The following is a 25,177-nucleotide window of genomic DNA, read 5'->3' as shown; positions in this document are numbered from 1 at the left end:
CTGTCCGCTCCTCTTCCTGACAGTCAGGATTTTTGTCTTCCTTTCCTAAAGCCCAAGTCTTCTCTGTGATTATTTTATGTGTTCTTTTATTTCACTAGATGAGAGTATAACATTTAATGTTTATTAATATATGTGCTTGAAAATCTCATCAGCAACATTATGGCATTAGATAGTTTAAACAATATTCAACTCTGGAAACAAGTCAATATATTTTATAAACCAGTATTAACTTATTTTTAAAAATGGACTCAAAAGTATGGGAATGACACAGCCTTTGGATTGCAGAATTCAAACCTGATATTTTTCAGCATGTGCCTGTGGACCATCTAAGAATCTACTAGGATTACTTGGGAAACATTTTCCCTTTGTGACAACGCTGTCGCCTCTACCCCGACCTTAAAGTAGTCAGCTTCAGGGACTATGCATCAAAAATTCCTGTCCTTTATAAATTATGCAGTCTCAGGTACAAGGTGGTCAAGTGGACAGAGAATATAAAACAGGGTGCTCTCTAGCCCAGAAAAGTACAAATGCATAAAAGAGATTGAACTAGAGATGTCTCCAAGACAGTTACATCTACCAGGGAAGTAGCCACTCCAAGCCTGACACTTCTGCCTGCAACGTCGTACTATGAAGATGTCACAGCTACACTTCACAGTTAATCTTACACAATCAGACATGGAAATGACAGCCCTGCTGAAAAATGTGCTCAAAATTTGTATTCTATACATGTAGCATGAAAGTGGAAGAAGGAGCAAAGAGGGTGGTGGGGGTGTTGGTGTGTGTGGTGCAGGGACCAGGAGTGGGAGGGGAGCAGAACACAAACGAATAAAGAATGAATAAGAAATGCCATTGTGAAATCTGCTGGTTTGCATGCTAGCTTTTAAAATTAGTAAGAAAACGACATTTTGAAAAGGAAGAATGTGTAAGCCCAAAAGAACATACATGGTGGCACACATCTTTCTCGTCACCTACTTGTTTCCAGCTGTATTCCAGAAACAATGTATCTATAGATGAAAAATACGTCAGCCCGGCATTAATATTATGTAGTTATACCAGTACATACAATATTTCAGGATAGGCACTACTGTGCACTGCGTGACATATAGCACATAAACAGAATCAGTTCTATGAGTGGCAAGCAGTGACCTTTTAGGTATAAAACAGACATGAACTCCCTGCTGTGCATTCTCGCCAGCCCCATGCCCCTCCCCTCACTGTGTGTGAGCTTCTCCGGTGATGAAGGCGGCTAGGCTTTTATACTACGAGTCAGGACCCTTAGCCTGTTGTCTTGGATTCTCAGTTGCACTGAGAAAGTTCCTCGTTAAGTCAAAATTGCTGAAGAATTCCCTCATTCTCTGTCATAGTATTTATGTCCGATGTGGTGGAGTCATTGACTCTTGCAGTATTTGTCGTGGCAAACGGTATAAAAGGATGGTTTGTTATCTCCTTTTCCAAATGTCAGCCTGTGGAGCCAAGCACACACTGGGAGTCTGTCCTTCCTGCATAGGCAGTATCACCATTACTACACACTGTTCTTACAGGCGACTCTGTCTATCACGTCTCTCTCAATCTTACCAGTCTGTCTTACTTTGCTCTGCGTGGTTTTCTTAGTGTAAACGCACACTCAGTTAATGAGAACATCTCACACCTGCGGTATCTGAAATGTGCCTCCTTGGGGTGCTCTTATTTTTGAAAGATAAAATTCTGAAAAATGTTTTATTTTTTTCCAACGGACACTTAGGACTTCTTTTCAGCATTGTTCTTGTGTCCCTGCAGCCCTCAAAACTCGTGTGTTGGGATTTTTATTATCAATGGGAACATGGTCCTTCACGGACGAGCTCATGGAACATTGGGCACTTTCTGATGTTGAGTTTCCAAACATGAGATGCACCACATGACTGAAGTATGTCCCTTCAATTCTTCATGACTTCTGTGAAGTTCACCCTTGATATTTTTGTGTCTTGGTGCTGCTATAAAAAGGGGTGTTCCCTGCAATTACGTCTCCTGACAGGATGGTTGTTGTTTTTTGGTTTTTTTGTTTTTGTTTTTGTTTTTTTTTACTAATTTATAGCAATTTTGTGGCTCTCCTGCCATAACATTTTAATTAACTTGTAAACTTATTTCCAAGGTTTTCATTAAATAATCTATAAACAACAGGGTTTGTCCACCTCTTTCAAATATTTTAGTGCTACCATCTTTCCAGTATTTTATTGTTATTATTATCATCTCTACTACAACTTTACAGCACTAAGAAACAAATTCAGAGCCCTGAGCCTGCTGTGAAAACACTCTACCCCCGAGCTACATCCCCACCCCTCACCTTTATGTTGTGTATTTCTATTGTTGACTCATATATTTGTACTTAGGGCACTAGCTGAAAGAATAGTAACAACAAATATTTCTTTAGCTTTAGTAAAAATTCTTCCAATGATTTACCAAGTAGTGGTTCTGCTCTGGAGAGATTATCGTGTAAAAATGCCCAAGAGAAACCTAACAAAATTCAATATACACTCTTGATAAAATACACAAGAAGCCAATGGATCTGTCTTGCATCTTGCACATCTCTCTTCTGGGCTCTTGCAAGCACTCACACTCCTTATCCCTCGAAGCCTACCTTGTGGTGTTTTGTTACCTGAGAAGGTAGGCTGCTCTGTTCTCAACGGTTCTTGTGCCCTGTCTACATTGTCATAAATAGTCTCTCTAGAAGCTCTCTGAGACGCCTGTGGCTGAACATGCCTTCTCTGTTTAGGGGCAGCTAAGACTGACACAGATATTTTTCATTTACATCTGTATCCTTACATACCAGAGCTGACCTAAGAGCCTGCCTTCATCAAGATAAGGGTGAACTAGAATGTGAATCAACGTGGTGCACTCATCTTTCGGCTTTAAGGAAGTCCTCTTGCTGATTCTCACTCTGTTTCCAGTCACTACAGTTAAATACGCCAGCCACTGCATAGATCAGCCACTCATCCCAGACCACACATGCGGTTGTGGTAGCGCGTGGATAAAGGCATTAGATTCGCTGGAGACTCGCTGGTCACTAGAGAGTTGGAAGGCTCTTACTGGTAACGGCATCGGAGTTTCATGGTCTGCGAGGAGCTTTGGACTGTTCGTCTTCAGTTTGTTCCAATTTCCTTTCTCTTTCAGGTTTAGGTTTTGATTTGTTGCGTTGTGCTTTTTTCACACCTCTAGTTTTGGCTAATGTATATAATTATAACTACTTGTAGTATTAATATTTTTGTAAATCCCTGGCACGGGGTTGCTACCCGCTCCTCAGTGGTTTATGTTCCTGAACAAAAGACACTCACAGCCTTTATATTTTAATATGCCTTAAGCAGCACAATAGCAGGACAACTGCCTAACCTCCATGCTGTTAGAATCTAGCTCCCGCCGATAATTCTGAGGTACTACTTACTAAGTTCTATGCTCCATCTTGGCTGCCCTTGGCCCCTTTACATGGCAACTATGCTTCTCTGCCCTGCACACTCTTTTGGCATGGTGTCTCTCTTTTTCTCTCTGACCTTGTGGTCTGCTCTCCAGCCTAGGAACCCTAAATTCTGCCTCTTTGCCTCTTTCCCTCTTCCCTGGCCATTGGCTGCTGGCTGCTGGCATCCTTATTTAATCAATCAGAATTAACTGGGAGCAAGTTCCCAGAAGCACTATGCAGACTCTCTCATGCAAACTGTACTTGGGGACCCAAGTAGCATTGGAATATAAGCAGCTACAACTACTGCTCCAATTAAAACACTTGTACCCCCTCCAGATGTTTCCTGGTGTCCTCTGACATCAATCTGCACTTTCTATGAGATCCTGGTGTCTATCAGTATCCGTTATTTTGACATATTCTGTAACTCACAGAGATGAGTCACACAGAGGATATCATGCACTTCCATCGCTGGTTCTCTCACGCAATCTGCTTTGAAATCAATTTGGGTTTTCCATTTGTCTAGAAATTTTTATATGCTGTCAACAGGTATTAAAATGTATCTGCATGAAGTTGTGTGCCGTCATTTCTTAGGATGGCTTTTATCATCTTTCCCTGTGTTTCTTTCTTATATTACCTTTTTCTTCCTTAAAGGTTCAACCCTGCTGTAGCTGCCACTGACTGCCCATCAATGTGAGAAGCTTTCCAGATCAGTTAAAATCAGGTATTCCCCAAATGCCTTCCTTTCCTCCTCGGATTGTATGAGGAATAAAACAGGTTCCAAAGATCTTACCCCAGCTAACTCTCCCCATTACATGGACCAACTTTACTTTCCCATTCTGCCTCTCAAGACGCATCTGAGCATTTCATATACTTCAATTGGCCCTTAGTTGAAAAGCTTTTGATGGATTCACAGTGCAGAATCTGATGGGGCACTATCCTTGATGTTTTTCACAGTGTCCTAGGTAAATCTAAAAGTGAAAACTCCTGAGAACCCAGGGTATTGTCTTGAAGTATAGAATGAGTTCACTTTAATAATCAAATTTCTTTTCTATTTTGATCCTCATAATTGTGAAAGTCATATTGAGATATGCACTGTCTGGCTCCCTCCATTTTGTGCAATTATTAAATGTTTATTATAATTTCCACAGTCTTATCTCCCATGTATCTAGCTATTTTATGTATTTAAGACTAGCCTCACTAATTTCTTTCCTAAGAATGGTCTATATCCCTCATGGAATAATGGCCACATGTGAAATTCAAATGCCCATCAAAACTAGCATTCTTTAAGCTTTCTAATCTCTATGCCTTCCTTTCTGACTTTTTGTTAAATTCAGCAATGTCCTTATCTCACTTTAATCTCATCAATGAAAATATTTTGCTCTCTGTATTCCAGTTATCAAGATTCTATGCTTCTTTCAATAGTGCCCTCAAATAGTGACATCATCATCACTTATTCAATTTACATCCCAATCACAGCCCCCTCCCTCCTCCTGTCCCAGGGCCACCCTTACAAACCCTTCCCACCATTGCCCCTCCCCTTCCTCAGAGGAGGGGAGCGACTTTCTCCACAGCATTTTCCTACCCCACATTATGTTGATGCAACTTGTAGAAGATTCACCTTGAAGCCACAGGAAACATTGATGAGATGGGCTGACAGATGCTACACTAACTGCTACTGTGACTTAGGTACCATCTTCATTGTGGCAACTTGTAGAGAAATTAAGATCCTCTCTCTCTCTCTCTCTCTCTCTCTCTCTCTCTCTCTCTCTCTCTCTCTCTCTCTCTCTCTCTCTTCCTACTTCTCATGAGGAGACTTTTGCCTGAAGTTTTCCCTCCCAGTTATTACTGGCCAGAGGTGGTTGCATAACTGCTCACAAATTACACATATGAGAGAATAACAACATTCCCAATATTGATTAAGCTAAACAGCTTAAACTCCCCGAAGCTGGACCTGACATTGTTCCCATGAAGCCTATTATCATGTGGTAAATGGTGGGATCTAAAAAAAAGTCTGAGGTCTCTTAGAATGGGAAATAGAGAGGGATTTTAGTTTGACTAATCAATAGTTTATTCTAATTATTATCTCTCTCCCGTACCGCCTATAGTGTTTTGGAAATATTTCCAGTTGAGCAGCATTCTTGAGGTATTATGTTTCTACATATTTACCTCTTGCCTATCTCCCTCTAGCATCAAGATGACCAAATGGCCCACTCAATAGCCATAAGGACGAGAGCTATACTGGACATATCAGACAAAAAATATCTTTAGTTACGTTCCTTGTTTCCCCCTGGATAGTGTGGATATAAAAACTGTGTCTCGAGCTTGTTTCCATAGCAGACACTTCCGTGAAGCTTCACATTCGCCTTGTGTCCTTAGCCCCTGTTAATTCTGCTCACTGGCCCACACCTGTGAAGATGATGCGAGCCAAGGCCCTGTAAGTCCTCGAGTACAGATAAATCCCCCATTCATCCTGCTTTCCACTTGGAAAATGACTGACAGAGGTGAGCTCAAACGGAGTCTCGAAGGACAAAGCTTTTCTCTGTGAAAAGGTAACTGGTTCACACCTGGATCCTGCTTGGAGCCCAGGCCTCATTAGCACCATTTTCTAATCCTGCAGAGAGCTCCCAGCCAGACCTCCATGAGCAGGGAGAACAGCGGGCTCTCTGTGCCCTACAGTGGCCATGCTTGCCTGGAGGAGCCAGGGAACATCTGGTGAGATTCTGCACCATAGGGTGGCTGCAAAACATTGGATGTTTGAATAAACGAACCCCACAACCGCACCACAGAACACTGGAAGAGAGAGGACTCCTCACTCAAAGCTGCTTTCTCCCTCCCTGCTACAGTTTGAGCAGCAGTTAAACTTCAAATAACCTCTGTGGTTCCTTCCCTCCTAGGGCATGAACACAATCAGAGGACAAGTAGACGGGTGTTTCCAGGAGCCAATGAAATATTTTATTTATTTCAATGGGAAATCAAGCCAGCTGGCTCTTACATGAAGGTATCCCCTGGAATTCACAAACGCCACTTTCTTCTCCATCATGGAAGAAAAGATACGTTGAAGTTTGGAACAAAGGTGAAACAAAAAAATCCAAAATTCCTGAAAAACGGGATCAACAAATTTTAGCGGCTGCCATAACTCCATGCTAAAGACATGGAGTGTCCTATGTCCTTAACATAGGAGTACTAGTGCCTGACCAGCTGCTAGAGGGGGAACATTCAGTATGCATTCCACCAAAATGTTTACACACACATACACACACACACATACACACACACACACACACACACACTATTCCTGCAGAGGCCTACCCACAAGGTTGCTTTCGAAAATGCCATGCTAAATCAGGACCATAAAACTTACGAGTTTGAGCATGGACCTTTCCCAGGTCTCTGAGCTCATCCCTCTAAAGCTGAAGGTGCCTGCTTCTCTCACAGCAATGTCATTCAAGTCTCTAAAGCATAGACATGGTCAGTGGCTTCAAAGAGTTGCTCTCAATAGGACTAGAGGTATCCCAACAACTTCTTCTCTTACTCTGATGCCTTTGCTGTAAGCATTTGTGACATATTCTAGCTTCACTTCTGGACAAGCACGCTGTAGATAAAGGACATCTTTTAAATAGGGAACTTGAAGGGAAGGGAATCATTACTGCCAATTAAGGTCTCTCTACTCTTAAAGATGATGTGTGTTTCTGGGGAGACGGCTCAGTTGCTGGAGTGTTTGTCATGCAAGCACAAAGACCTGAGTTCATTTCCTCAGTGCTGTGTAAAAGAGCTGGGTACTCTCATTTGTCCTCCCAGAACTGAAGAGACAACAAAAAGAGTATCCCTGGAGCTCACTGGTCGGCTAATGTCGCTGGATCAGCAAGCTCTGGGTTCAGTGAGCTAAAACTAAAATGGAGCGTGATAGAGTGTGACATCCAACATAAACCTCTGCTCACACACATACACACACATGCATCCACATGTATCACACATGTACACATATATATCACAAAGAAAGCCCATGCACATATCACATATGCACACATATACACACATACACACACATATACAGATCATACAGAGACACACACATCCCCCCACATCACCCATGCATATATATATATATATATGACATCACATACACAGACACACATGTAACATATGTACATATGTACACACATGCACACAGACACATACATCATCCGTGCACACATACATATCCCATCATACACACACATCACATATGCATGCATGTGCATGCATGCCTACACACATCATCATCACATAACACACAGACACACAAATCCCCTACACACACCACCCAAGCACACATACATATCACATCACACACATACACACACATACATTTCACATATGCACACATATGCATGCACACATCCCCACACATCATCATCACATCGCACATGCACACATCCCCACATTAATAATAACAGCACATATTAAGAGGTATTTCGGGGGCGCTGGGGTGGGCGCGGCGTCCGGGTGGCGCTCGCCACTCGGGCGGTGGCGCGGGCGCCCAGGGCAGACACTAAGGTAATCCGGAGGCGCGGCCCTGGAATTAGACGGACAGCGGGGTTGAGGCTGAGGCTGGGGCAGTGTGTACGCGGGGCCGTCGTGCCCTGGACTCGTGTAGCGGCTGCGGGGCGCGCTGCCCTTCGCCATGTACACCTTCGTGGTGCGCGACGAGAATAGCAGCGTCTACGTCGAGGTCTCCCGGCTGCTGCTGGCCACCGGCTACTGGAAGAGGCTAGACAACCCCAGGTTCAACCTGATGCTGGGGGAGAGGAACCGACTGCCCTTCGGGAGACTAGGTCTCGAGCCTGGGCTGGCACAGCTGGTGAATTACTACCGGGGAGCAGACAAACTGTGCCGCGAAGCTTCCTTAGTAAAGCTAGTCAAGACCAGTCCGGAACTGTCTGAGTCCTGCTCATGGTTCCCCGAGTCGTATGTGATTTATCCAACTAACCTCAAGACGCCAGTCGCTCTGGCGCAGAATGGCATCCAACTTCCGGTCAGTAACTCCAGGACAGATGAGAGAGAATTCTTCTTGGCTTCTTATAACAGAAAGAAAGAGGACGGGGAGGGCAACGTTTGGATTGCAAAGTCATCAGCTGGTGCCAAAGGTGAGGGCATCCTCATCTCCTCCGAGGCATCGGAGCTCCTGGATTTCATCAACAGCCAGGGCCAAGTGCACGTGATCCAGAAATACCTCGAGCGCCCTCTGCTCCTCGAGCCCGGCCACCGCAAGTTTGACATTCGAAGCTGGGTCCTGGTTGACCATCAGTATAACATCTACCTCTATAGAGAGGGTGTGCTTCGAACTGCTTCAGAACCATATCATGTTGATAATTTCCAAGATAAGACCTGCCATCTGACCAATCACTGCATTCAGAAAGAGTACTCAAAGAACTATGGGAAATACGAAGAAGGGAATGAAATGTTCTTCGAAGAGTTCAATCAGTACCTAACAAGCGCTCTGAACATTACCTTAGAAAGTAGCATTTTGCTGCAAATCAAACACATAATAAGGAGCTGCCTCATGAGTGTGGAGCCCGCCATCAGCACCAAGCACCTCCCTTACCAGAGCTTCCATCTCCTTGGCTTTGACTTCATGGTGGACGAGGAGCTGAAGGTCTGGCTCATTGAAGTCAACGGTGCCCCAGCGTGTGCCCAGTGTTGATTTTCCTGGACGATGCCTGCCCCTCCTTGTACAGCCTCACAGACAGGAAACTCTATGCAGAACTGTGCCAGGGCATCGTGGACATAGCCATATCCAGTGTCTTCCCACCCCCGGACACAGAGCAGGTGCCGCAGCATCCGGCTGCGTTCATCAAGCTGTGAAGCACCAGAAGGCACAGAGCCACCTTGGGAAGTGTACAGGGTCCTGCTCCAGAGGAAAGAGAGAGGACTGGACTGCTCCTTGTCAAGGCATGCTGGGGGACAGATATGCAGGAAGAGTGTGAAGAGATGGCGGCTGTGGAAGAGCAGCTGAGCTGCCCACAGTGCTGTGGAGACCTTGGGAAGCTGACGCAAGCGACTGAGAGGGAGAGCCCAGCACTTCTCTGAAGGGCTGGGACCAGGGATTTGAGCAGTTTCTGGCCTTGGATGGTACTGGGAACAGAGCTCCTTCTCCCCGGAATGCAACCCAGGGGCCTCTGATGGGGTGTATGCTCGCCTGCTGCAGCTTTAGTGCCTTAGTCTGTGCCTGGTGCAGCCTCACTGGACACAGACTGGACCTTAGAGCATTTTAGAGGTTGCCACATGCTCCCTGCGACACTATGTCCCGCTGAACTCTGGACCAGCATGCAACACGGTCTGGGCTGTGCCCTGGCCTGTCAGTGAAGGCCTCTTGCTTGTCACCATCCCGGTGGGCTATGAGTGAGCACCTGCCAGGGGTCCTGCGGACGCCAGTGTATGCTGCTTACTGCATGTTTTAGAAACAAAAGCCACAGGCCTGACGAACCTGCAAGCATCAAATAAGCATGAGAGAGAGAAAAACAAAAACAAACAAACAAGAAAAGAGGTATTTCATCTGCTACAAACAAATCCAGGACAATAAGTACCAGGGTTACAGTGACCAAATGAGTGAATGAGGAAAGGAGGAGAGCTTGGCTTCTTAGCTGCAGCACGATGTTAAACAACTTACAGAATCCTCTTCCTCCTCACACTCTGTGGAGAGCAGTAGTTTCTCCTTTGTAATATAATTAGGATTAAGCGTGATAGCCATATAGTGAGCGCCATGTTTAGCACATTGTAAAAACCCAAGAAATAATCGTCACTGTGACTACCGCCGTAGCTCAGCTTTCTCTTCCCGTGATAATAAGGCTCTGCTTCTGGAAAGGATAGGTTGTTCCCGAAAGCAAAAACATGCCTTGAAGACAAAAGGATGCTTGTAATAAAAGTTGTTCTCTGTCAGGTGACCCAATATTATCTGGAGCATGACAAGCCATGAGGAAAGGATGGCCAAAACCAAAAGCCCACAGTCTTGGTTGAGAAGGTTGATGCGAAGCCAAACCCACTGGCTCGAGGGCAGAGCCACTCTAGATGAAGTGATACCAGCAAGTGATAGGAGGCACACTGAAGGGGGAAAACCTCCCCCAAACAGGCATTGCTCAATGTCCATGTGCCTGACCATGGGAAGACAGAGGTGAGTCTTCACTGACTGTGCAGTCCCACTGTAGAAAATTTAACTGATAGGGCTTTAAAAGATATTTCATTTCCACCTTTTCCCAAGGCCAGCACAGTTATGATCATTTTCATGAAAGACCACAGGTGCAGAACAACTCCACAGGAATGTAGCAGTACAAACAATTACAGATGGGCTAGCATTTTCACTGCAACCTTTGTTTTTATGGACAAATACTCTTGTGTTATAACCACCTACACCAATCAAGACGAGAGCATATTGTGCAGCCCTTTAGTGAGGAGTGACATTGAGCCTATATACCATGTAGCCTGTATGCAGAGGAATACATCTGCATAAGTAGACTGTGATATTCATTCATTCATTCATGCTGAAATTACTTAGTAAGTAACAGAATTCTCAGAACACACCCTACGGTTAAATCACACAGCTCACTAGAGCTCAAGCCTCTTTCGTTCTTCTTCTTCTCCCCTTGCTTTCACACCCTGGTTTCTAATCTTCATTTTTCAGCACAGAGCAGAAGCACACACACTCTGCAAGTAAATGATACTGGCATTCTACTTTTTATGTGCTAAGCATAATCCAAAAATATGTGTCATATTTAGAAAACCGAGGTTTAGAATGATTAATCTTCTTGCCTAGCTCACAAAGGTCACATGTTTCCGAACTACCATTCAAAAGCAGACAGTCTGGCTCCAGAGTCTGTGATCTTAATATCATCACTTTGTTACATTAAATATGGAGCAAATGTTGCAAATATTCATAGTCATTTAACAAATATTCATTAAGGTCTACAAAAGTTAGGTACATAAAGAAAATCTTAGACCCCGAAGACCTAAGAGTCTACTGGATAAGGTAATTGCATCCATAAATAATTCAAATGCGAAGAAGGATGTGCTAAAGTAAGTGATGTAGGTTTCAGGGAAGAAAAAATGACTCCTGCCTTCAATGAGAAGTTTTCATGGGAAAATCAGAGCTCGGGTTAGGGGCTAAGGAATATATATGGTTCAAATTGTTAGGCATGGCATGACAGAACACTGCATGACAGTCACCTTCATCCCAGCTGACATGAAAACCATCAGAGAATACATTATTAATAGTGATGCGTGAACCAACATCGATTCAAAATGATGATGGCTTAGCTGGCTACATACTCATTAAAATAGTTACAGTAAAAAGACCAATAACACTAAATGTTGGTGAGAATGTAGTACAACTGTATTTCTCACACGTCTGTGGTGGTAACACAAATGGTACAGTTTCTTAGATAAACACTATAGTGTTACCTATAAAACTAAACATACCCTTACCATGTGGCCCAGAAATGGAAACAGGTAGATACCCATGAGAACACTGTTCAGGATAGCCAAACAGCTCAGTTCACCATCACCGTGAAAACCATGGCTTACCCATACCATAAAATCCTACTATGCAACATAAAGGACACAATGTGTACAAGGACATGCATAAATCCCCTAACATCACTGCAGGCTGTTAGAGAAAGCAAACCTAAATCGCTACACACTTTTTGAGTCCATTAGATAACATGTTACACACGGCAAAATAGTGACAGACAGCACATGAGAGATTCCCTGCATCCAGCTACCAGAGGAAGAGACCACCTCTTCGAAGGAACAGAGAAACCACAGGGAGGTGGCACTCCTCCAGAAGAAACTGTAGTAAGCAGAAGTAGGCTTAGATTGTTCACGACTTACTTTAATAAGGGTTCTTAAATGCTTCAGCCTCCCTCCTAGCCGACCACCCACCAGAGGTAGGGACAAAGAAAGGTAAAACGGAAACAGGGGTTGTAGCCGTTTAGAAACAGTTCTTTGGGGGCAATTCCAATCTTTGTTGTCAGCAGTTTAGTTCACTAGCAAACCATCCAACATGAATCACAGCAAAGGTCCAGTCCACTAACAAACACCACTCACAAGTCACCAATGGCCATATGATCTAGAAGAAACCTCAAGGCTCCACCAATTGGCCCAAGTTGGCAGAAGCAGCAAGAGGCCGCTGGAATATCAGAAGTCCTTTGGTGAGCTACTCTCTATGAAATTATGACAAGCTGAGATCAGCAATGGGATGCAAGGTGAACCAAGGCCAGAGTCTCCTCACAGTCTGTGGGGCCATGTTTCTATTCTTCCCAAACACCACAAGCCCTCTCATGTCTCAGCTTCAGCAAAACATCCTTTCACCTGTGCGCCCCAGAAAAATATCTTATGATATAACTGAGTTTCCAAAGAAACCAGAAGTTTCCACTTCAAAACACTTATGCCTATGTTCTAGATGCTAAGTCTTGTAATAATGCTGGCTACCATAATTGTATGAAGTTGTCAAGTGTGTTAAGTTTTGTTGTTCATAATTTATATTTGTTAGCTGACACACAACCCCCCCCCCCCGACCCTTCAGAACAACCAATTAGATCAGGGCTCCAGAGATCTGAACATCAGTGTTTCTCTAAATTTCCTCAGACACTTCAAATATATGACCTGGATAGAGAATTGGCATTTTATGGAAAAAGCACTATGAACAACTGTACATAGAAATGAATACATTTTCTTTCACAAATAAAAAAAAAAAGACCAAAAACTAAGTGTGTTCAAGGAATAACATGGCTGGATCGCAGGTGCATGGAGAGTAAAGATTAATCTAGAAAAAGAACTTAGGAAAGATCATGGGTCACACTTTCTCATAGTGAGTGAATGTTCTGGGCCATCCATCACAAAAGCAATTTGCTTTCTGAAAATGTGGAGAGAAAACATTCCCAGTGCTCTGAAGTGAAAATATTGTTAATACGCGTGTCTCTCCAGTGATGTGATTATTGTGATTGATAATATTCATGAGTTATCACTGTAGCGGGGTATTTGTGGGGCTGTATTGTGCCTTATGCAGGCTGTGATCAGAGAAATTATTGTATCTCTACATGATCTTAATCAAGTCCTCTGTCTTTTCTATTTACCAGTCTGGAAATGTGAGTATTAGGCTGCAGGACTTCTTAGACTCCTGCCAGCTTCTGCCCAGTTCTTTATACACCAAGGGATTGAACCTGAGAACCAGTGCCATAGTAGGAATACTGACTGGAGTGGGGGGGCCTCAGGAGAAGGGGTTGGGAAATCTCCAGAGACCCGCAGTCTGCATCATTTGCTTGGGGTTCAGAAGGCATCTGCTATGGTATCTGTGCTGCTTCTCATTTTAAGACTCATTTTTCCTGCTAACTTATTTTCCAATGATCCAAAATGGCAGCCTCAGAGACTCTCACAGCTTCTGGTTTAGATCCCCAAAGCCGAGAAAGGATTTAGTTATTGTGAAAGCTGGCCTCTGCTCCATGGTGTATCAATTGCTGATGCAGCCATCCCTTCAGGAATATTTTTGAGAAGTGGTATTAGTTAAGGGCATGTAACATTGAGTATTGCTCTTTCCTGTGTGGGGCAGGCAATGGAGGCCAGCTTACTCACCAGCCCCTCGAAATCTTGTAGTTACTGCTATACCTCTAACCTTGCTGTCTTTGGAGAGTCTACATATTTATTATCTAACTCTAACTTCTTCAGGTTTTGAGGGGGGCATGTTTGTGTGTGGTGTGTATGGATGTGGTATGGTGTATGTTTGTAGATGTTTGTATTTATATGTGTGTATATGTCTGTGTGTATATATGTTCGGGTGTATGAATATGTATGTTTATGTGTATAAGTATGTACATTTCAGGCAATAGTCTACTATTTATCCAGAAAAGAACTATCAAATGAATAAATATTATTCAAATATAAAGGTGTCTCATTTGTATTTTCTTTCAAGAGTTAACATGTGACACGAAAAGAAACAATTTGCACCTGACTATCTGGCTTTACCAGTAATGTTTTCTAATTTGTACAGAAAATTTGCAGCAAAGCAGTCATTACCAAAAAAAGCTATGACATGATAATTACAAAAAATGAAGTCAAAGATTTCACAAAGATATTTATTTTTCCTTTTTCAACCAAAGCCACTAATGATAATCATGAGACCAACAAAGGGAATATTATGACTGCAGTAAGACATTTTATGAAACCTAGCCTAACAGTTATTTTTGCAAGTCATGCATTGGATTAGAATTTCAACTCATGAAGCTCTGATAAGTGTGTAGATTGATATAGTAGCAAATCGGAACAGAAAAGTCTAGCACTATGGAAATGAAGCTGTCTAAGACCATAAACTTTACTCTCAACCGAGACTGTGGATTTTCTACAATTAGTTTCTGCTGCAGAGACATGAGCATAGGTCTAAAGGAAAGACAGACAAGGCAAAGAAAAGGTCTAACCCTCTTCTGTAAAACATTAAACTTGCTGAGAATAAGGATTCACAGCTCAAAAACAAAACCATAACTTTGCTCCACTAGCCTCTGTTAGGACTGATTCTGTGCATGGCAGTGTATGCACATACACATACACATACACACCTTGGGGACACAGGTGATATTGCAATAGTCCATGCAGATAATTGAGAGTGTACATTTTGTTTCTTGTAGCTAAATTCCTTTGTCATCCTTATAAAAAAAAATTCCTTCTGTGGCCAAGAAAAGAAGTAGGGTTGTGGCTTGCTGTGTATGCCTGTTGGCCTGCATATGTTTCCTTGTGTCTGTATCTCTCTTTCTCGTTCAACTTAGTTTGAGGAGAACTAAAAAATGTTCCCTGCCATATCTATACCAATACCATTTGCCCCAGCAGCATTTAAGCTTTTTTGAAAGTAGATTTTGCCCCTATATGAATCTCCTATTAAGTTTGGGGGACTGTTAACCCATTCTTAGGCAATGACATAGCATCGCCAGCATAAAACTCAAAATTGCTTATTGAAGACCAGCAAGAAGATGGCACCCAATAGACAGAAGTAAGAGCCTGGCTGGCATCTCTAGATTGCATGCCTCATCACCAAATTAGCTGCTTCCTTCGTGGGTGGCAGAACAGTAAATCTGGGAGTGTGGCAATTCATCTACAGGATGCTTAAGAGGCCAGAAAAGAACAGAGTGACACTGGGTGAAAAATGAGTTGCTGACCAGCTAAGGTTACTATCTTGCTTCAAAGGTTGCAGCAATATAATCATCCCTGCTTGCTCTACAGGAGAAACTCAATATTGCTTTAATTACTTTGCTCCTGTTGGCTACTGCATTCCCAATGCAACAGTACCTCCAGCAAGCAAAGGGACAGTATTGCTTATACACAAACTTTTATTCTTTAGAGTGTTATACATATTCTGTCCTGTATAGAAGGCTATGTAAGTTAGCAGAAGCTATACATTTAAGTCCCCAAAAGCCTGGCTCAGGACCCAGGGTGAGCCAGTCTTAAAAATCAATCCTAGGGTTGGGACTTATGCTCACCTTCTGCATTGATTCTGAGATTTTTTTTTTCTTGTCTTGCTTCTCAGGAGTGTTCAACCTAAATATGACATCTATAACACATTTCTCCACAAGGCTTGGAGTATCTCAGATGGGGAAGGCAGAAAGTTCATAGGAGCCAGAGGCAATGGATGACTATGAAGAAAGTAATTTCTAAATAAAACAGGACAGTTTTACTTGTGAACTCACAGCAGTTGTGAAAGCATAGAGAAGACCTATGTGAGCTCAAGCTACTAACAACACTTAGCTGCTGACAGGAGTCTGTTTTCTTCAAGCATGTGACCTGACCTCCAATAAGTCAACCATGTTCCAGATGCTCCTGTTGTTAGACCACACCTGAGCTTGGTGAGTTTCCAAAGGATAAAGAAGATATAAAGGTGGGTGGGTAGATGGGAGATAAGAACAGGTGTGGGAGGAGTCATAGCAGGGGAGTTAGATATGATCAAAATACATTATATGAAACTATCAAGGAAGTAATTAAAATGTTGTTTAAAAATCAGTTCTGACCACTTCAGCAGCAGAAAATGAGATTAAATTCGTTATAAAAACTATTTACTAAAAATTTCATCCAGTGGACTATTGGTTCATTAGAAAGAAAGGCTTGCTATCTCGGACAAACAACTTCAGCTAGGAAAGACTGTTCAGGAATCCCCAAATCCTGAAATTTCCCAGGAGGCCTGCTTCTTCATCTATAACTGTACTATTTACCGTATTATTTCATGATGGTTAATCTTCATTACCAACTCCTCTGAATGGAGACTCACCCAGGAGACACATCTCCAGATGTCGGTGAAGGCTTTTCCAAAGAAGCTTAAAGAAAGAGGGAAAACTCACAGTAAGTGTGGATGGCTACAACCCATGACCATGGGTCTCAGGGTGAACAAAAATAAAACAGAAATGAGAAACCTGTTAGGTGTCACCATCCACAGTCCTCCCCATCCCCATCTGCTTAGATGTCAACAAGTCACTCACTATCAGTGTTTCTACTATGGTGGGCTGGATTCCCTTGAACTGTCAATCAAAATTAACTTTTCCCTCTAAAGGTGTTTCTCTTAGGCATTGTGTCACAGTAATAAGAAAAGTGATACAGAAGACTGGAGTGGAGGAATGGGACTGTTGCTGGCAAGGTGGTTGGCAGGTCTTTGGAACAGGCTTTGAGGAGAATATAGAAGAGGTTGGAGTTGGAAACTAGAGAAGTCCCAGGATGCTATAAATATGGAGTAATGAACAATTCCTCTGGGAGCCTGGAAGACCAGAATTCCAAGGGAAATGAGAGTAGAGGCTCAACTCACTAGGTTTTAGGGGTAACAGGGACTGTATTGGGTGCTAGGTGAGGGGCTACTCACGTTACATACATTCCAGCAAAGGGAATCTGTCTGCACTCTACCCGTGTCCTACAAATATACATGAAATTAATTTCAGAGGCTGCAGTCTGTTCTGGAGACACTTTTCCTGAGCTGCTGAGAGGAAAGCGCTCTCCTCTGTGTCTCACAAGAACAGTCTGTAAATGACCTATTTTTTTATGACATCATTTAACTCCACAATTTTTATTTTTATTGTTTTGTCTGAATGACACATCTTTTGAGTGTGTGTGTGTGTGTGAATATATCATCTTAGTGGGTTCTTCGTTTAATGAAGATAAAATGTCCTTCCTCCTCACCAGTTTGGGTTTAAACTCTATTTTGTTGGCTATTAAAACAGCTATACCTGCTTGTTCCTTAGTTCACTTTGCCAAAAATCTTTTTCCCACCTTGGTACCCTAGATTAGTGTCTATTATGGATGGTGTTCTGTGTTTCATGGAGGCAGCAAAATATGTACCCGGTTTTCTATGATGATTTGTTAGTTTGTGTCTTTTTATTGGGGAACCGATACCATTGATAGAATTATTACAAAACAGTGTTCATTAATTCCTGCTATTTTGTTGTGGTGCTGTTGTTTTCTTAGGTATCTTTTGGTTAACTGTTCAAAGCAGCCCAGATGTTTATCCAGAAACATTTTTTTTAAGTGAATAGATGATGCTAGGAACAATCATCTGGAATGAGGTTGCCCAGGCTGGCAGAGATGGGAATTGTGTGCATTCTCTCATGTGTGGATATTAGTTTCAAATCTTTAGATATGCGTGTTCCATTTGGAATACCCTTAGAGATTTTAAGAATAGTAAGGTGAAAGGGGGAGGAGGTATTTTCTGGGAGGGGATGTAAAATGCAGTAATATAAAGGGGGAAGGGAGTAACGGGAAAGGAAGGATTAGATGTGGAGGGGTGGAAGGAAGGGTAAAGGAGAGACAATGAAGAGGTATAACCAACACTATAGGCCACATGGAAACCTAACACTACAGAAACTCCCTAAAACATATACATGCACAAAATAAATAAAAAGTTTGGATGTACTTGTATTGAGGGGCACAATACCACAAAATAGATAGATAGATAGATAGATAGATAGATAGATAGATAGATAGATACATAGATACATAGATACATAGATACATAGATACATAGATACATAGATACATAGATAGATACATAGATAGATAGATAGATAGATAGATAGATAGATAGATACATAGATACATAGATACATAGATACATAGATACATAGATAGATACATAGATAGATACATAGATAAATACTTAGATAGATACATAGATTTGTAATATACTACATTTTGGTAAAGGAAATTCCAAGACAGTATAATATCAAGGCTGTATCATGACTGCTTGTATCCATCTCTATGGTGAAAGAGAACAGAAAGATTTGAGAACCTGAAGCTTAACAAGAGTGAATAGGTTTAAAGGCACAGACAAGTGCAGCTGCAGTTGATATAGAGACTCATGCCATTAAAGAGAAGCCTTTAGTTCCTCAGAAGAGGCTCCTAGAAGACAGGACACCAGGGATGGAGAGCTCTGCTGTGTACAGATGGCAATTCTTTTGAAAGGAGAGAGCCTGTGCTGAGAACACTGTTGGTTGGGCTTCCTGCTGGAAGACAACAATTAGGGAAGTTATCACCCATCCCAGCCTCCACTCCCTTCAGGCACCAAGGACTACTGAGCTGTGATCCAAGGTGGGGAGGACACTGCATCTTGAATACCATCCACATGGTGATAGTTTGCCATGAATACAAAATGCGAGAGTTAGATCACCAGACATGTTTGCAACAAAGCCCCAGAAATTGCTGAGGCCAGGCAATATGGGGAAGGTGGAGATTCCCTGCAGGGAAGCCTTGAGACATCATGACTCGGTGATGATATATCCAACCTTGAAATGGAGACTTAGCATGCTGGTAATGCTACTAGGACCAAGTGATATCCACAGGAGAAAGCCATGAACATGGATAAAATGGCCCAAGAGGAGGATTCTGTTCTGTAGATGGCAGGATTGGATTGATGTGACTCCTCAAGCCCACTGGAGCCCATACGGTGAGAATGTAAGCCCCAGATGCTGTACACCAACTGCAGGGTTTGGTGTTTTCTCTGCTGTGTTTGGGGCTTGTTGTGGTCCTAACTTGCTATGCCCTAATTCCATTTTGGAATAGGAATGTTTACTCTGTGCTATTATGTATTGAAAGTGTGTCATAGATTTTTATTTTGCATGGGTGCAGTCTAGAGATTGCCTTTAGTCCCAATAGTCTTTGGGACTTTGAACAGAGCAGTTCAAAGAGACCCTTGGAGGTGAACTAAATGGATTTTCAATTATGAGATGGTCATAAGCTCTTGAGGAACAGAGATGAAATATTAAAAGTAAAATGTTAGGGGACCAAGTTGACAAGTTGTGGACTGTTAATTTTCATTTTCAATATGTGTAGATTTGAAACCATGTCTGGGTGTATTTATGAAGGTGTTTACAGAGAAGCTTAACTGAAGGGGTAGATCCAGAATGAATGAGAAGAGCAAAAGGGGGAAGCCAAACCAACAGCACCACCCATCTCTCTTTCCTCTTGACTGTGGATACAGTGTGTCTAGCTACCTTATGCTCCTGCTACCATGCCCCATTCCAGCCATAATGGACTGTATCCCTTCAAACCATGGGCCAAAACAAACCCTTCCTTTCTTCCTTAAGTTGCATTAATAAGGTATTTGGTCACAACAATGAGAAAAGTGATACAGGTCATGGTAGTGCTACTGTAGCCCTGATAAAATCAGAAGTCACTGTGGTCAATAAGATGCAGGTAGATGAACATCTAGAATTCAGGGGAAGACTTACTTCAAGTGAAATAATCCAATTACTATTTCTCTTGTAACAGTTATCATCCAATTGCATTCATTGATGGACATTTAGATAGTAAAATAAGACAATCTGTTACTTTAATAAACAGATAACAGTTAATAGTAAGTTGGGTCATTCCTATATAAACCCTTAAGTAATATATTATAAATAAAATGAATTGTTGCGGCCTGCCCACAGTCCACAACACGAACGGTTCAACTGAAAATGGCAGTTCGAACTGAAAAGAGAGGAATCTAGACGGGGTGGAAGAAAGAATGGAGCCAAGACAACAAACATTCTGATCAAGGCTCAATTTTACTATTTTCAGACACTCAGTTATAAAGGAAGGGGGAGGGAACCCAACTTCCCGCCAAGTAACTCCGGGTCCAGTAGCAGGACGAACACGTGTGTGCCTCCAGGCAGCAAAGGCAGGTTCCAGCAGTAGGCGTGGCAGGACAAATGAGCAGGTAGCTCCACCCTTGAGCAAGCAGGTTCCAGGCTGGGGGAAGGGAGGCCACATCTCCTCCCATTAGTTAACAAAGCAAACAAACAAACAAAAAAGGGGGTGGCCTGAGGCAGAAAAATTATTTATGTTCAATAGTTCTGCCTGAGTTCTTAGGGCTAAAGAAAAAACCTGTTTCCGTGGGATTCCCTAACTCTTCTAATGGTAAACTGTATCTGGCTAAGACTGTCTTTATTATCCTAGTAAACCACTAACAGAATAGGCTCTGACTTTATAATGCTAATTAGTGCTGAATAGGTAGCTACCTGTTTGCATTTTAAGTAGGGCGTTGGAACCCTGGCTGAGTTTAACTAAACAAATTTAGAATAACACTGAGCTGATAATCCTCCGCAATTTTGGGTGACAGGCAGGGGAAACAGTGAGAAGGGGTAAGACCAGCTCTTTAGTACAAGGCCAGTTGGCTTTTTTATTTGGGTGGGAGGCAGTGAAGGGCTTGCCCTTACGACAGTAAGGTCTCCAACCTCTCTCCCCCCTATTAATTAAGTTTAAATAGGCAATGCTTAACAGAGGTGATCAAATGATTTTTTTTTCATCCATAGATGAGTGGGCCTTTAACCTTGACTTGGGTGGACATTGACCTGATTCCTCCCGTGAGTGTTATAACAACTCACATCTGTGGCTCTTGGTATCTTTTGGGGAGGGGAGGCAGAGCCTTAAGTATTTTTGTTTTTTAGCTGGAATCAGATACCAACCTCTTTCAAATCAGGTGTGTCGCACAGGGAACTCAGAAACGGTCAAGCTGGACCTTCCCTCCGCAGTAATCTCCTGCGCCAAGCGGTACCCATACTGTATTCATATGATTATGAATCAGTATCACAGTTCTGAGTTATGCGCGGTCTCTATATGAGACTTGTCAACCTCAGATTTAGCAAGGCCTAGACAAGAATTATGTCAGTATTAACACCATTAATTTTGGTTAAAATAGGAGCTGAAAGTCTTTCCTCTTCATCTCTGTTATTCCCAATAGCCTGAGGAACTAAGGACACCTTGCAGTAACAGCAAGGGTGAAAAGCCAGAGGCCAGCTAAGGGACTAAGCCCATCTCTATCAAAATAAGAACTAATCTCTGTAAATATATATGAAATTTCTACTTCCCTAGCTCTCCTGGTAAATCTAAATCTTATCTTAGACTGAAAACCACATGCTGGCATGTCCTTGGAAGGGAGATTAGCAGTAACACCTGTTTGCTCTTAGGGGCGGAGAACCGGAGAATGTAGATTGACCTGCTTGAGAAAAGGAAGAAATCTAAACAATGAGAGTGTAGCAATGTAAATTTTCTGTTTGGAGAAGTCAAGGTACTTTATTTAGATGCAAATTGTAAAACTAAAGCTAATTTTTTGGCCTCCTGTAGGGGATTTGGCTCAGAGGAATACAGCGTTTCTGAGAGCTTCCACTCCCAGCTGAATTCTAAGCACAAGAGGAATTTTAGTCTTTAGAATGATACTTACGAGAAGAGACAGAATCTGTGTTTACCTGACGAATTAATCTCTCTGGTAGCCACCGTGCTCCATCTTCATCTCGTGAAAAAACACAAACCGAGCCTCTTCCCCAGATTAGAACTGGATCTGGACCCTTCCATTTATTAGTCAGGGCGTCCTTCCATTTTACCAATGCATAAGAATTAGAAGTAACTGGGTGCCAGTGGCGTTCCGCTGCAGACTGACCTTTAATGTCAGTTTGCAAAAAGTTTAGGACAAATAAGGTGAAGGCAAGATGAGCCTTTGGTGACCTTGGGGGAAATGCTCTGAATTAACTTTGCTAGGTAATTAAGAATATAGGAATCTCTAATAATTGAACTGAATATTAGACCAGTCTAAGATTGAGTTAGAATGGCTGGTCACACTGAAGAAGAGTGAAAAATCATTATGACTCTATTAAATGACTAATTTTACTAAGTCTGAATATACAGTCTCTGATGTACTATTGCCATAAAGTTAAAAAGGCTAGAAGCTAGTCTAAACTGGAAAAATGACAAGCAAGGATTTAAGGTAAACTTCCCTTGAGAAGCATTAGTTAATAAAATACTTTCCACTTAGGAAACAATATATACTGAAAGATTAAAACTTTTGGCTTCTTGTAAAGAAGCAGAAACAATAAACATTTTTCTTACATAATGTAAAGCTATATTAGCCATACATAGAGGCAAAATTTTCTAGTGATTACCAGTTTGCTAGAAGCAAAAATCTTTGAATTTAAGCATTATTTTAAACATCTGAATAGATCTGTAACACTGTTAAAAAGAAATTTTCTTGAACACAGGGAAAAACTTTTTTAGGCATTGTTTGCAAAACAAAAGAAAGGGCCACAAGCCGCTCTGGGGCTGCCCAGAGCCCTGTATTGACTCAAAGGTAAAATACTTTTTAATCTGAGCATTAATCTTAAATTTGCAATCAAACTGCAAGCTGCAGTCAATGGAACAATGGCAGTTTTAACCATAATTTTTAAGTTTTTGTGCAAGGTTAGGATAATACCTACAACTTTGGGAAAGCAAAACCTATGTTTAAAACAATTTATCACTGTTAAAATCAATATTAGAAGCATTACTATCATATTACGAAGTTTGGATATCAATTAATACCTATGAATACCTATTAAAGCAAGCTTTAACACTTTAATAAAGAGGCATTGCTTTATATCTTATCTTAAATTTTACTATTTAGGATAGGAACCACATTAATCATTATCTAAACTAGAAATATCTTAAGAGACTCAGCCTCTGAAGCTTAATCTCAAACTCTAACTCGCTTAGCCGTGTGTCCCTATGAGTAGCACCTCCTGAAGTGGTGACTATAGGTGAAGCGGGAGATTCGCAAGAGGACCATTTCTCATTAAGGTAATGGGCAATTCCTCTATCTGAGTGATTTTTGTTAAAATTCAGTGCATCATCAGAGTTTCCACATTTATCAATTTTTGAGTTAAGAAGATCTTTTTCTGAGGAGGCCTTCTCTGATAGGCACTCCTCCTGAGATACCACAAGCTCTGCCTGAGGGCGATTTAGCCCTGGAAAAGTTGCATCTTTTATAGCATCATTTACAAGCGCCCAGAGACCTAGGGTAAAATTATCTGTCTGAGCGATATTCAGGGCCTCACCAACTTTCTCCCAGGTTCCACAATCTATCGTTTCTTCTTCTTTGAACCATGGACAACAGCTATCTATCTTATCTAAAAAATTTCTTACTAATTGTACTTCAAGCCTTACTCCTCTGGCCTGAAGCAACTCCTGAAAACTAAAAACAACTGCCTGATCCATGACTTTAAACCCTTCCTTCTTCCACCTAAGCAGCTTTCTAAAAAGCTGCGGCACACCGCCTGTCTCCGTATCTAGTTCCGATTAACGAACTACTGACCCCAAGCAGAAACAGTGTTGGGTCAGCACTGATTCAAACCTGATTCGTATCCTACCGCATCCTCAGCAACACTTTACAAAACTGAAATTTTAGGCTAGCGCTAGCATGTGTACCTGTCCGTTGCTCCGATGCTCCTCCGATACGAAGATCCTTTCCTTTCTTGTGGAGCTCCACACAGCAGTCGTTTCTCTTAGCATCCCTCTGCCATTCTTCAGGTCCCAGTTCTGGCGCCAACTGTTGCGGCCTGCCCGCAGTCCACAACACGAACGGTTCAACTGAGAATGGCAGTTCGAACTGAAAAGAGAGGAATCTAGACAGGGCGGAAGAAAGAATGGAGCCAAGACAACAAACATTCTGATCAAGGCTCAATTTTACTATTTTCAGACACTCAGTTATAAAGGAAGGGGGAGGGAACCCAACTTCCCGCCAAGTAACTCCGGGTCCAGTAGCAGGACGAACACGTGTGTGCCTCCAGGCAGCAAAGGCAGGTTCCAGCAGTAGGCGTGGCAGGACAAATGAGCAGGTAGCTCCACCCTTGAGCAAGCAGGTTCCAGGCTGGGGGAAGGGAGGCCACAATAAATAAAACAGAATCCACATGATTTAAGCAAATTATAAATGCTTGTACAAATTATAAATGTTTGTAATAGCTTTGATGATAGTTTGTAATAGTTTGAGCTTATTACAAAAAAGACACAAGTCCTCACAAATGAATGAGGAATTTACTACCTCGTCTCTCTCTCTCTCTCTCTCTCTCTCTCTCTCTCTCTCTCTCTCTCTCTCTCTCTCTCAAAAAACACTCCAGGATGGGTTCAATACAGATGTCATTACTTTCTCCCCCACAGCTTTCCTGGTCCCAGGGTACTAGCCTTGTCTTTCAGAATTGGCAATACAGTGCCTTCCCCGACAAGTCATCATCATGAGGAGCAAAAGGAAAGAGTAAACCCAAAAATCCAAATCAAAAATACACCCACAGGCTTACTGGATAGTTCACCACCTCCAAAGCTATCAATCACAGCGCTAAGCACTCATAACACATCTCTGTCAAACTCGTGCGGAACTTGGCACTTTGGAGGCTGGCTTCTTTCATATGTTCCCACTCCCGGTCAGACAGCTTTCGGCTTCACAAGAATGACATCTGCACCTCCAGATGTTCATGTTTTATC

General features: G+C 42.3%; 1 protein-coding gene across 1 annotated transcript; it reads left to right on the top strand.

Moving 5' to 3' along the window:
• The first annotated feature begins 7,909 nt into the window (after positions 1-7,909).
• LOC110295428 (tubulin--tyrosine ligase-like) lies at positions 7,910-9,511 on the top strand. The gene is made up of 2 exons (XM_021163936.2): positions 7,910-9,103; positions 9,157-9,511. Exons 1-2 carry the CDS (start codon positions 8,091-8,093, stop codon positions 9,269-9,271), a joined length of 1,128 nt encoding a protein of 375 aa, XP_021019595.1. The 5' UTR covers positions 7,910-8,090; the 3' UTR covers positions 9,272-9,511.
• Positions 9,512-25,177: the final 15,666 nt, after the last annotated feature.

Source organism: Mus caroli, unplaced genomic scaffold, assembly GCF_978045245.1.
Source record: "Mus caroli unplaced genomic scaffold, Mus_caroli_1 scaffold_4, whole genome shotgun sequence".
Taxonomy (NCBI): Eukaryota; Metazoa; Chordata; class Mammalia; order Rodentia; family Muridae; genus Mus; species Mus caroli.
The sequence above is the reverse complement of the archived record's forward strand: the minus strand, read 5'-3'. Positions and strand labels throughout refer to the sequence as shown.